At 43.1% G+C, this 13011-nt stretch overlaps 1 protein-coding gene across 1 annotated transcript in view; it reads left to right on the top strand.

Moving 5' to 3' along the window:
* The first annotated feature begins 10041 nt into the window (after positions 1 to 10041).
* The window catches only part of LOC126529584 (sodium- and chloride-dependent glycine transporter 2-like), a 58853-nt gene continuing 55883 nt past the window's right edge, over positions 10042 to 13011 (top strand). The window contains exon 1 of the mRNA XM_050177106.1: positions 10042 to 10212. Within this exon, the coding sequence (XP_050033063.1) occupies positions 10042 to 10212 (171 nt within the window). The remainder of the gene's footprint in view (positions 10213 to 13011) is intronic.

Here is a 13011-nt window from a genome sequence, read left to right as displayed (position 1 = left end):
CGACCATTCCAGCAGATTGGGATGGATTTGTTGGGGCCGTTTCCGATGTCAACATCCGGGAATAAGTGGATCGTCGTGGCGACGGACTATCTCACCCGCTTTGCTGAAACTAAAGCTCTACCAAAAGGCAGCGCAGCCGAAGTGGCGAAATTTTTCGTCGAGAACATCCTGCTGCGACACGGTGCCCCAGAAGTCCTCATCACCGACAGAGGAACGGCTTTTACAGCAGAGCTCGTCCAAGCCATTCTGCAATACAGCCAGACAAGCCACAGGAGGACAACTGCCTACCATCCGCAGACGAATGGTCTCACGGAACGCCTGAACGAGACCCTCGCCGACATGCTAGCAATGTACGTCGACGTCGAGCACAAGGCGTGGGACGTGGTCCTGCCGTATGTAACTTTCGCGTACAACACGGCAGTGCAAGAAACAACACAGATCACGCCGTTTAAGCTGGTTTACGGCAGGAACCCGACGACGACGCTCGACGCCATGCTGCCGCACGTAACTGACGAAGAGAATGTTGACGTCGCTAGCTATCTGCAGCGCGCCGAAGAAGCCCGACAGCTTGCCCGCCTGCGAATCAAGAACCAGCAGCGTACCGACAGCCGACAGTACAACTTGCGACGACGCTTCGTCGAGTACCAACCCGGTGACCGTGTTTGGGTTTAGACCCCTATACGCCGACGAGGACTGAGCGAGAAGCTTTTGCGTCGCTATTTCGGACCGTACAAGATCATCCGACGTATTGGCGCACTGGACTATGAGGTCGTGCCAGACGGCATTTCGCTATCACAGCGGCGCCGCTCACGACCTGAAATAGTCCACGTTGTGCGACTCAAGCCGTACTACCAGCGTTAATGAACTTTGGGGTTTCGCGTAACTGACCTTTGGACTTTGTTTCTTTTCGTTGTTTTGTTACTTATGTTTAATAAGTGTCCTTTTGTGTTTCGCTCTCTGATATTTGTAGCATCGGGACGATGCTTTTTAAGAGGGGGGCATTGACACGTGTACTTATCTGTATCGGGCAACCACGTTTCGCCGCCTAACAAATGTAATCGCACAGCGTGGGACGCGCCTGCATGTATCCGAAGTTTCTGGAAAGTTATCGATGCTTCTATCCGCTGTCTGTTGTCGCCGAACCTTATGTTATCTGATTTCATCGCGTGACGCGAATGGTGTAGAACTTTGTGGAAGGCACGCGGGTCCGAACGATTAGTCTGGAACATTCGACGACTGCACTAGAAAAGCCGACGCGCATGACCCGCAGATCAGATTTACGACGATCGCCGACTGTGTTCGCCGCTCTCGTTGTGCTTTAAGTGTAGCCTGTTTTGTGGGCACAGGTTCGCCCAATAAAAGCTAGTTTTTGCCTTTCACAGTTTTGCTACTGTGTTCTTTGACGTCACCACCACGTGACAATATACGCAGATTCATTAAGCGTGGTCAAAGTCCTGTCCTGTGGCAAAGCAAGCCGAAACGCTGCGTTAAACAAGCTCCTTCAACTAATTGACGTAGCGTATAAACACCACCTTGCTCTTGTTGTATGCTGGGTGCCAGGCCACTCTTGCATCGCAGGCAATGAAATGGCGGACAAAAATGCTGGAAGAGCGGCTCATCGAGATACAATCGATGTACGCTGGGTACCTGGTGTAGATCTGAAACCTGCGGTACGAAAGACACTCCGTAATCGTTGGCAAGCTCAATAGCACAGGAAATTTAAAAAAAAGTTGCATCTGCTTAAACCCCAGTTAACCAAATATATCCCACTGAAGCTTGATAGACACGCCGAAGTCACCCTGTCACGACTCAGAATAGGACACACTTATGGCACACACAAATACCTCTTGACCGCAACTGACCCACCGACGTGCACAGTGAGAACTTAACCGTCCTACATGTCCTCATTCAATATCCTCAACTTCACCGAGAGCGAGTAGCTCATTTTAGGGAACTCTACACACACCATATACCCCCATCCCTCGATGTTCTTATCAGAGGATGCGCTTTTTAATTTTAAAAGAGTGCTTAATTATCTTGCTTAAGCTAATATTCTAGATATCATCTCATTTCATCCTAAACATCCGATTGTGCCTCACAGGTGAAGTACAATCTCATGCACAAAAGTATGTCTGAGCTCTCTTGCACTTCTTGCGGAAGCAAGAATTGTACAGCAAAGGACTCGGGCAACCCGCAATAATTTACCATGTGTGCCTATAACCAATGCATTTAAGGCTTTATATTTATCTTTGTAATCATTTTAGAATTCATTCAGTAGTATTTATAGATTTGTCTTACGTGTAGGCCTCTATACAGCCTTTATTTTAAGTCATAGCACTAAAGCCACAATTTTACTAAACCAAAACACATGTCCTGGCGCTCTATGGCCCTAGATGCCCTTGCGCCAATAAACTTCAATCATCATCATCCTCTTTTAGTCTTACATCTTTGTCAATGGGCCACAAGGTCAATCGTCTTTCTCTTTACCACAAAATATACCATGATTTTCCAGATCTTCCCTGCTTCCTCATAATATAACTTCCCGCTGCCTTTTCAATTCTCGTAGTTTACCGCGATTTCATGGAACTAGCAAATACGTTAACCAATCCTTTTTAACAAATACTATTGAAGATTGGAAGAAGGGTGTAGGATTGGGCTTGTTGGTAAAACGTGCTTTAAAGTTTGAATAACAGCACAAATACAGCAGAGGGGACGGAAGAGAAAACAATGCGCTCTGTTCTCTCTGCTATGTATGCCAGGCTAACCCCGCCTGCTTCAACATCACCACCACCACCACCACCACCATCTGTTCTCTCTGCGGTCCTAGCGCTGTTCTTCAAAGTTTAAAAAATGAAGATTGAAATGTACTTCCTCATTCTGTTTTTATTTATGAAGATCCCACAAAACTAATAATCTGGCAGCTTTCTTCATTATCTAACAGCTTTGCTGCGTGTCTTTTTTCTTTACGATACTTTTTCTACATATGTGTTAAGATATATTATGTCTTTCACGTTGGGCTATAGTATGTATAAAAATGTTTATTTCTGTAATGGATCCTTGAGTATGTTTTATTTTTGCAGTCCAATCTATTATCCCTACACTCATGTCATTTTTGTTACATGTTTAGCTAAGGAAAAATAAATGACGATGATGATTAAGACAGCTGATCTTAACTGAATGTAAGTTAACGTGATTATTCCTAGTTAGGCTTAAATAATTTAACCTTACTCATTCTTCATTTGGCCAGCCATTTAGCCTAAAATCTTGAATTTAGCGTCACTATTTTTATAACCGCAATTGTAATTTTTTGTAGCTTTAAGAATCCTGATTAACCTTAAATAACTTTTTGCTAGTTAATCGAAATCATGTTTTATTAATCCTAAGCACCCATAATTACTATTGATTAGGCCTAACTATTTATTTCTTCACTTCAATAATTACTTACTTGTAGTGACAACTGTACTGGCTTGATTTATTTCTGCACCGACTGTATGTTATACTTTTTGCCGAACATCAGGGGCCTGCTTTCTTTCTACACTTAGTGTATGTTGTACTTATAGCAGCTGTAGTGGCCTGCTTGCTTTCTGCACCGACTGTATGGTATGGCCGACTGTAAGGTATACTTGTCGCGGCAACCCTATTGGCCTGATTTCTTTCTGAACGGACTGTATGGTATGTCCGACTCTATGATATACTTGCTGCGGCAACTGTAGTGGCTTACTTACTTTTAAATGTTATGCAGTTACTTGTAGTGGGGACTGAAACATTGCGTCAATTTAGGGTTCAAAGGAATAAAGTAGATAGCACTCTGCGTCGCGAAAGATGTGCTTACAAAATGTATTTAACGTTGACGTTATAAAAAAGACAGATGTTGTTTGGAAGCGTATTAACACAGTTCATGGGCGAAGCGGTAGTAATGGTAGTATTAGAGAAATTACGATTAATCACAATGCAATATCAGAAAAGGAACGAACCTTTCAAAAAGTATTTTACCAATTTAACAAAGAATGCTCACGAAACAAATAGTTCGCACTATCTTACAAGGACCAGGCAATCTACATTTCTGACTTTTAGGACAATTAGATTAATAATTGACACTTTCTTATCTATCAGAAATAGTAAATGTTGCGATGCCTATGGTTTTGAAATTGGGCCTGCAAAGTTCGTACTAGATGCAATCACTCCGGCGTTGACACACATTTACAACCATGTTTTATATTATGTTACTTTTCCAAAAAGCCTCCACGTTGCTAAAGTTAAAGTGTTACACAAGGGCGGCAATAAAAATGAGTTAACTAACTTTAGACCAATATCCGTCTTGCCAATTTTTCCAGAACCTCTGGAAAAATTAATCGACAGCCAGATTATATCCTTTACAACTACGCATAAATATAATAACAAACATGCAGTTTGGATTTACGAGAGGTCAATCTACTACAAGCTGCCCTTTTAACACAAAAGGAAATTACATTAGATTCTTTGAAACGTCAGCTATGTACATTGGGTATTTTTTCGACTACTCAAAGGCGTTCGACTGCATAAATCATGCTACCCTACTAGAAAAGTTTAACTATTATGGTTTTCGAGGCGTTTTTTTGTTGAAGTTAATAGAATCATATCTCCAGCACCGCATGCAACACGTAGTTATAAACAATCACGCGTCCGATTTGAAACCACTCATCGCAGAAATACCACAGGGAACCATTTTGGCCCCTTGCTTTTTTGTATTTATATTAATGATCTAGGGAGTATTGACAAAGACGTAAAAGTTATTGCATACGCAGAAGACAGTAGAATTATTGTAACCGAAAAAAAAAAAAACGCTGAAGATGTCATGATTAAAGCCAATGAGGTAGTGTCAAAATTATCATCTTGGGGTATCGCGAAATCGTTAACAATAGATGTTAATAAAACAAAGGCTGTACTTTTTAGGCCAGAAAATCGAAATATTGATACTTGTACCCTTTTGCAGCTTAACTCCATTTTGCCTATTGTCCCTTCCACTAGGTGTCGTGGAGTTATATTTGAGCAACATTTGTCGTGGCATGCTCCCGTGGTAATGGTAATGGGTATGATCTCTCGAGTGACTGGAATACTATGCAAGTTGCGTTTTTTTCTTCCAGAATGTGTTAAACTTCTTTTGTTCAAATCATTGTTATTAACACACAAAAATCATTGTCATCTTGTCTGGGGCACTACAACACTTTCTAACATCAATCTACTGCATAGAATACAGAAAAAGGCCGTACGTAGTATACTACATGTCCCTTTCTTAACGCATACTAGTCTTCTACATGAAAAGCTCAATTTGCTGTCAATACCTAACATTTATGAGAATATGTTACTACAAAACTATACGACCAGAATTAAAAAGAAAGAACGACACCATAAAACGTATTTCCAACTTAATAGCAAAACATAAGGCGGTCAGTACAAGGAGTTCTCAAATATTGGAACTACTTAGACCTAGAACAAATTATACTTATCAAATGCTACGTTTTCGACTACCCTATCATTTAAACAAGGTAAACAAAAAGTATAGCTTATTTATGTGCTGGAATAAACATATATCTTATGCAAACATGTATATAGACGCTTCATGGTTCTTTGAAAAGGTTCAATTCTTCTATGATGATTTTTTGTACTGTGGATGTCAAATCTTTCTGTATATGTTACTGTATGAAACATTTTCATATATTATGTCTTATAATATAGTTGTACATAGTGCTGCATTTTTTATTATTTCTTGTGTATTTCGGGAAGTTTCCATGACTAGCTGTACTTATGAGAATTACTCATCTTGTACGCTTTACTTTTTTCTAATAATTGCTCATAGTTATCATGAAAAATGTTTCGCAGTTATTAGCGTGGAAATCCTATTTTTCAAGTTCTCTTGTATTTAACTGTGCTCATCCTTTGCTGTATTTGATGCTGCCTCTAAAGCGGGGCCATGGACCACGCCAAGCCTTACTGGCTTTTTGTCCTCGGTCCTCAGCATCAGTTGTATGTTGAAATGAATTTGATTTCATTTCATTTCGTCGATACTGGCTTGCTTTCTTTCTGCGTGGTTCAGTTACTTGCTGTGGCAACTGTAGTCCCTGCTTTCTTTTTTCGCTAGCTGTTACGGCAATTGACTGTAGGTTTTTTATATGCGGTCCTAAGTAAAACCATCAGAAATATTTTAATCTCCTTGTATCCTGCTTATCGCGACGCACTCATTTGCAGCCTTGGACCGAATGAGGCACATAAGATAACAGATAAGATAATGCTGTTTATTCACGCGTGTGCGTCGTGTTATAAACCATGCCCATGGTATGGTTGCGAGACCATACAGTGCCGTCTTCCATTTATTTATTCATTTATTTATTTATTTTTATTGCGGAAATATGGTAGCGTTAGTTGATGCACTGACTGTGGGTGCCGACTTTATTTTTATGTCAACTGTAACCGTAGATTTTCGAACGACTACCTCATGTAACTGGAGGAAATATTGAAATATGCGAATGCCACGTAGGTGGAAGGAACCAATATAATGTTGTTGGTCGTCGCATGGAGATAGATGATTTTTTTGCACTTCGCCCAATTACAAGGTTGATCTTAATTATTTGTTGAATTTCTCAAATATAATAATTAGCTGAAGCGTCAATAAAAAAATTATAGAGCGACGTCAAAAAATCTCGATAGAGCTTGCTGTTGCCCAGTACGTGCTGCATAAATGTTTATTCAAGCATGAGAGAAGCCCTCGAATACACGCAACATTGCAGCGCGACTGGCCACTCGAGGCACTTGCTGCCCAGCAGAACGTCCCCAGCAGTAACAGCATGTCTCGGAGCGAACCTTTTTTTATATCCAAACAGCCATTTTCAAATATCGCCTAATGTTTTCGTACAAACACGAGGCATAGCACTCATGGCATCGTGTAAGGCAATATCAGATGTGTACAATGCTCACCAGTGGCTTACTATAGGTTAGCCAAAAGGACGAGAAAGTGAGGACTTACTGTCCTACGGTTTCAAACGCGTTGTATTATAGGTGAAAATGTCTACTTCAGACATACAGCCGGCCTTAGTGTGATGCCTCAGGCAGGAGTGGACATGGAGAATCGTTAAGTTTGCAAAGAAGCAGCAAACAAATAGAAGAGCGTGGGCAGTAAAAAAAGCAAGAAAACGCAATCGCGAGACAAGCGTGTCGACGCACACAAACACACACACACAAAAAAAGAATGCAGAAGTTTCCTTCTAGAAGAAAGCAAAATACGCGCATTGTGAAAGTGAGCTATATAAATCGCCATCGAAAATGAAGTCTCTCAGCTTTTCTCCACCTTTGAGTACCGAACATAATTTTACAAATATAAGTCAATAAACTACGCTGCTAAATCTGGGGCCGTAGAATAATGCAGGAAATTTTATTTATTTTGCATTACGGGAAATATGGTTTGTCGCAAATGTTACAGCGTAGTTTAAGCTAAGCTACGTGCTAGACAAGCAGAACACGAGGCACCCTGATGTCCCGGGATTACCATGGCGGCGCAGCGTCCTTTCTAAAACTGGCATATCAGAAACCCAACTTGCAGCCGTTACCGATAGGCAGGCAAATATTTAAAAATTCGTTGAGATGTCCAGGTGGGTAGGGCCGTATCCGTGAACATAAGGCGGAGGTTGTAGCATCCAGCCCCAGTTTCTGAGCAGGCCAAGCTGTCCGTGAGTGTTTCGCTTTCTGCCTAGAGCAAATAGCAATAAGCCTTCCACGCATTCTACAAACGCAAAAGGACATGGTTCCATAGAGTGTGGAAGACGAGACAATCGCCGACAGCGTTTTGTGGCGGTGAAGGAAAAGGTACATGGCGGCGCTTCTGCACCGGTGTTATTACGACAGGTAGCCTGCCAGATTTTGACCCCGCTTCCAGTTTCTTGGAACAGGAACTCAATCAACATTGTTTCCAGGTGTGAAGGTATCGCACTTGCCCGAATTCTGAAGAGAAAAGCAGTAAAAAACCGTAGCTTCGTCCGAAAGGAGAATCACCGATGTCGATAGCAAGTTAGTAGATAGATATGCGTGGTCAAAATAGTAGTTATATGGGCCGTACAAACTTGACAACATTCGCTTGCTAAATCAATTAACAAGCGCTGTGTCCCGCACGCAAAGGTAGATATGGACACATCTTACTCGATGCCCGTAGCAGCTCGGTGTATAAACGTTGGCGTGAGGAATCGTGGCAGAAACTGCGAGCCAATTGACCTTCGTGTATCTGCCGCTTTTACGCGAACGAACCATCGAAAGCACAGCGCATACGAAGATACGGGCACTACGTGCACTCTGCAAACATCCCAGATCGCTTTAAATGTGATGCCTGCGCAGGCGCGCACATTGGCTACGTCGCAGATTGCTTTCAAGACACTCTGCCCGCACGGCGGCGCCGAAGAAGAACGCGGTCTGATTAGGCTTCCCACGTGTTGGGTCCTGCCCAGTGGTCGTGCCGCCTGTCAAGTTGCTAGGGGTAGCCACAGCCGCATTTTTCTTGATCTTCTCTGCCACCTAGAGGAATCGGCGAAGCTCCATAGCTCGGCCGCGAAACGGCTCTCGTGTCCCCTCTTGTCGTTTGCTATGTTACTCTATGACTTGATATTGTCACGTGGTTAGCGACAGTGAAGAAGGCAGCAAAATTGTGAGTGACGAAACAAGCGTTTTACTGGGCGAACTTGTGCCCTGAAAAGGAAGTTACACTCAAAGAACAGCGATAGCACTGAACGCAGCCCGCGATCGTCGAATGTCTGCTCAGCGGATCAAGCGCGTCGGCTTTTATACATGAGTCATCGAAGGTTCAAGAGTAATCGCTGGTGCCCGCGTGTCTTCCAGAAAGTTCTACACCATTCGCGTTGCGCATACATGAAATCAGATTACACAAAATTTGGTGACAACAGGCAGTGGATAGAAACATCGATAACACTCGAGAAACTTCTGATATATGCAGGCGCGGCTTGCGCTGTGCGATAACATTTGTTGAGCGGTGAAAAATGGTCATCCGATAAAGATAAACAGGTCAATATTACACAACCTCCAACACTAGGCGCGCGTGGTATGATTAGTCATCTCAGGTCGCCGAAACGTTGCACCCGACACAGATTACCTCATCCATACGGCGCGCGCGCACCGCGTGGGCTCGTAATTGTCCTGATAGCCATGCATAGAGAAGGACAGGACAGAGAAAGAGACGTGATTTCACTTGATGATGTTACCGGGTGGTATAAATATCTCCAATTGCCCCTCGACCGCCCACCTTTGCTCGCTCTTGATCACGTGACTTCCGGCACTGTGCCCGCAGGAGGTGCGAGTCCATATGGCCACCATCCTTCTTGGCTCACCGTCGTACGCTTTCCCTCGGCAACAAAGCATACGGCCTGCAGGGCGCGATCTTACAGCACCTAAAGTTCATGCGAGTCCTCCCGGCGACGCCCACATCGAAGGCTAAAACTTACCTAGACTGTCTGTATTATCGCAATAGTAGGTGAAATCTCGCACACAGAGGGGTATTTTCTATTGTTTTGTTCTTGTAAACAGGATGTACAGTCGAACACCTTTATAACGAAGGGTTCGGGGCCTCCGAATTCACTCGTCACACAGGTCACTTCGTAGTAAACGTCGCTCGCAGTATAGCACTTGCAACAGAACCGGGACAAATCTATTCCTTCGATATACAGGTCGTTTTGTTGTTGAGGCATTCGTTGTAGAGGCGCTCGACTGTACACATTTTCCCCAGTTCTACGATCTCATCTGAGTTAATTATACTAACACGGGTAAGATTCCAGAGTTGTTTTCAGAACTCACCTTGTGCGTGCGTTGCCTCCGTAGCATTCCCTTATAGCCACACATATTACCCACGTGTATTACCCACGTGTTTAGGATACAGCTTGTGCCCTTTTATTCTGTCATCTATTGAGGATGTTCTTTTCTGCTTGTACAAGGCACAGGTACAACCAGAGCCAACTAGCTGAGCTTACCACTCGCACTGAGACCATCACGTGATACTCTGCAGGCGTGGGCATGGCGATGCTATTGAAGACATTCGTGCTAACGGCGTACAAGGCGTTCCAAGACGGCTGCCTCTTCTACTACTTCCTGCAGGCCCTACAGGACGAGCTTCCCTGGGCCAAGTGCTTCACCTGGTGGGGTGCCAGTCCGCTGAACTGCGTAGACAGGAACGTCAATCTAACGGTATACGCTCATTAGGGAGGACGCTGAGCAGTTGGATGTCGTGTCTGATGCTCGATCCACCGTTGCACATCCAGTCAATCTTTAAAATAACAGGGAGTTTCAGGGTTTGCGCACTTAAATTTAGGGGACGCAAACCGACGGGCGTACAGATGAACCAAAATAGCTTTTTAATGGACGCAAGTAGGCCTCGGGTTTTGGATACGCAAATAGAAGTGGGAGCGTCATTGTTAAACTTTTCTATTATGCCACGAACGTCTACGAGGGTCGACGAGTCGGACAGCTACAGAGATAGCGGTGTATAACGGAGCCTTCTCGCAAACAATCACACCCTCGGTTTCATTATTGTTATATTCTTAATGCCTCAGTGGCTACTTCGCGGTGCCCAGGTACAGAGAGCACTGAACACGTAAATAACTGTCGCAGTTTCGCCCGAAGCGCGAAGCATTGGCTGCAATAGGAAATTATTACACAACTGTTTGAAGTAAAGCTCGTAGTTTTATCAGCTGCATTAATCGCTGTAAATATTTGCTTCCTAAAAAGTTTAGCACAGCCACTTAAGAGGGCTTATGTGTGGGAATGCGAATGCATTGTAATCGCTTAGGTCGAGTGTTTTCGATTGATGTTTCCGACATGCATTCCACTTCTTGCAGCTGAATCGGTGTGTGTGTTCGCGTATATGTTGGTCACACTCCATAAAGGTTCGGCCCATTTTGCTACAGAAAGATTTATTTTATGCCTAATTTGACGTCTGTCGTGATTATGTCATCTTCTATTGCGACAATGTGATTTTATTTATTTAATATACCTTACAGGCCCCTTGACAAGGCATTGAGTAAGGGGGGTAACAAAAGTGCAAAGTGTCTCGACAGAGTACATACACATGGCTCAAATGTGCAGTTAACCCAATTAAACAGAGAAATTTATGATAACGTGGTATGACGGCAATGTAAGTTTGGGTAGGAAAGAGGACAACACGAAGAAAAAATATTGGCTTGCATGATACACACGGCAAAACTTCACGCAAGAACTACAAAGTGTACCAATTAGAATGGCGACAGTAAAAAGGAAGGAAACTACAACCAAAGATAGACAGCCAAATATGCGGATTCTAGGCGCACAAACGGTTGGCATTGTTTGAAATACGCACAACGGTAGAGCATGATAATAAACGCAGGGCCTAATCACGCGCAAAGTAAAAACATTTTTCAATATAAGAAATTCACACGGGCACCAAGTCGGACACTAAGAAAAAAAACCAGGAAAATACATGCAGTGGTACAAAAAAATGACAGATGTATTTGGTCTTAAGGTGATAAAAATAAAAAATAAATAAATACATGGGCGGGATACAGGGAATGACACAGGAATTAAAAGAAAATTGAAAAAACTTGTGGTAATTTTTTTTTTTTTTGCTAAAGAAAGAGGGCTGAAGTTGACGGCAACTATAGTGGTCTGATTTGGATGCGATGTTGTCTAGAAGACCATTCCACAAACGTATGACGCGAGGAAGAGCAAATCATTTGAAGGCATCAGTTGACCCATATAATCGCGGAAACTTGAGTGATTATGCAACGGATGTGATGTAATGGAAGGAGCATCAAGGTGAAGTGAGAATGGTCTGTTGCTGTATGCGTATTTGTGAAAAAGGCATAAAAGGGCAATGTCGCGGCGAGCACAAAGGCATTGAAGTGACAGATTCAGCATAATTTGCGTTATGCTGTTGTGATTGTCATTGCGTGAAATGAAACGAGTGGCCCTATTCTGAACAGCTTCAAGCATGTTAATTAAATAATTGTGCTAGGGGGACCAGATAGATGCGGCGAATTCACGCTGCCGGCGAACGAAGGTCTGATAAGCTAGTTCACGAAGGTGACTGGTGTGGCTGTGCAAATTTCGACGTAAATATCCTAAAGATTTGGAAGCTTTTGCGCATATGGTGATAATATGATGAGACCAGGAGAGGCTGGGTGTGAAATTAATACCAAGGTACTTATAAGATGATACGTGCGACAGTGCGTAATAATCGTGTAGCAGTAGTTGGAAATGTTTTGTTTGCGTGTGAAGGAGATAATTGTACATTTTTCTGGATTCAGTGACACGAGCCCTTTTTTACGCCAGTTGTTAATTCGGTAAAAGTCGTTTTGCCGCACCAAGTCGTCGTCGGTACAGGTCGATATATGATGCAATCGTCAGCGAAGATTCGCATGTAGTATGAAATGTTTTCTGGCAAGTCATTTATATAGATTAAAAACAATATGTGGACGAGGACGCATCCCTGTGGTACGCCCGAAGTTACGTGAGAAAGGCTGGATTGAAAATCATCAGAGGGATATATGACTGACGTGTAATCTTGGCGTCGTAACTACTGCGGTGGTGTCGGCAGTAGTGTGAAGAGGTCGCATGAAAGGACCATTGCCTTGTGATCTGTGAATTATATTGAGAAGTATTTCAAATCCTTCTCAGCGTTCTTGTTGTGGTAGGCTAGGTCGACACATGCTCCTCTCGAAGTTGTGATGGCTGTGCGTGGTTTTGCGAGTGCAATTCCGTGATCATCGTAAAATGTTTTGAAAAATGTGTCATTTGTCGTTGTGTTCTCATTAAAGTCGCCTATTAGTACGAATGATTTCGATGTGATGCCTTCATGTATATTGCGCATGACGAACGATGCTGTGTCGTATTCGGATATGTTTGGCGCCAGATAGGCGCATGCTATGTTTTTTGAAATTATTTGGGTTTTACGTGCCAAAACCACTTTCTGATTATGAGGCACGCCGTAGTGGAGGAATCCGGAAATTTCGA

The sequence above is a fragment of the Dermacentor andersoni genome, chromosome 9, assembly GCF_023375885.2.
Source record: "Dermacentor andersoni chromosome 9, qqDerAnde1_hic_scaffold, whole genome shotgun sequence".
In the NCBI taxonomy this organism is placed as follows: domain Eukaryota; kingdom Metazoa; phylum Arthropoda; class Arachnida; order Ixodida; family Ixodidae; genus Dermacentor; species Dermacentor andersoni.
The sequence above is the reverse complement of the archived record's forward strand: the minus strand, read 5'-3'. Positions and strand labels throughout refer to the sequence as shown.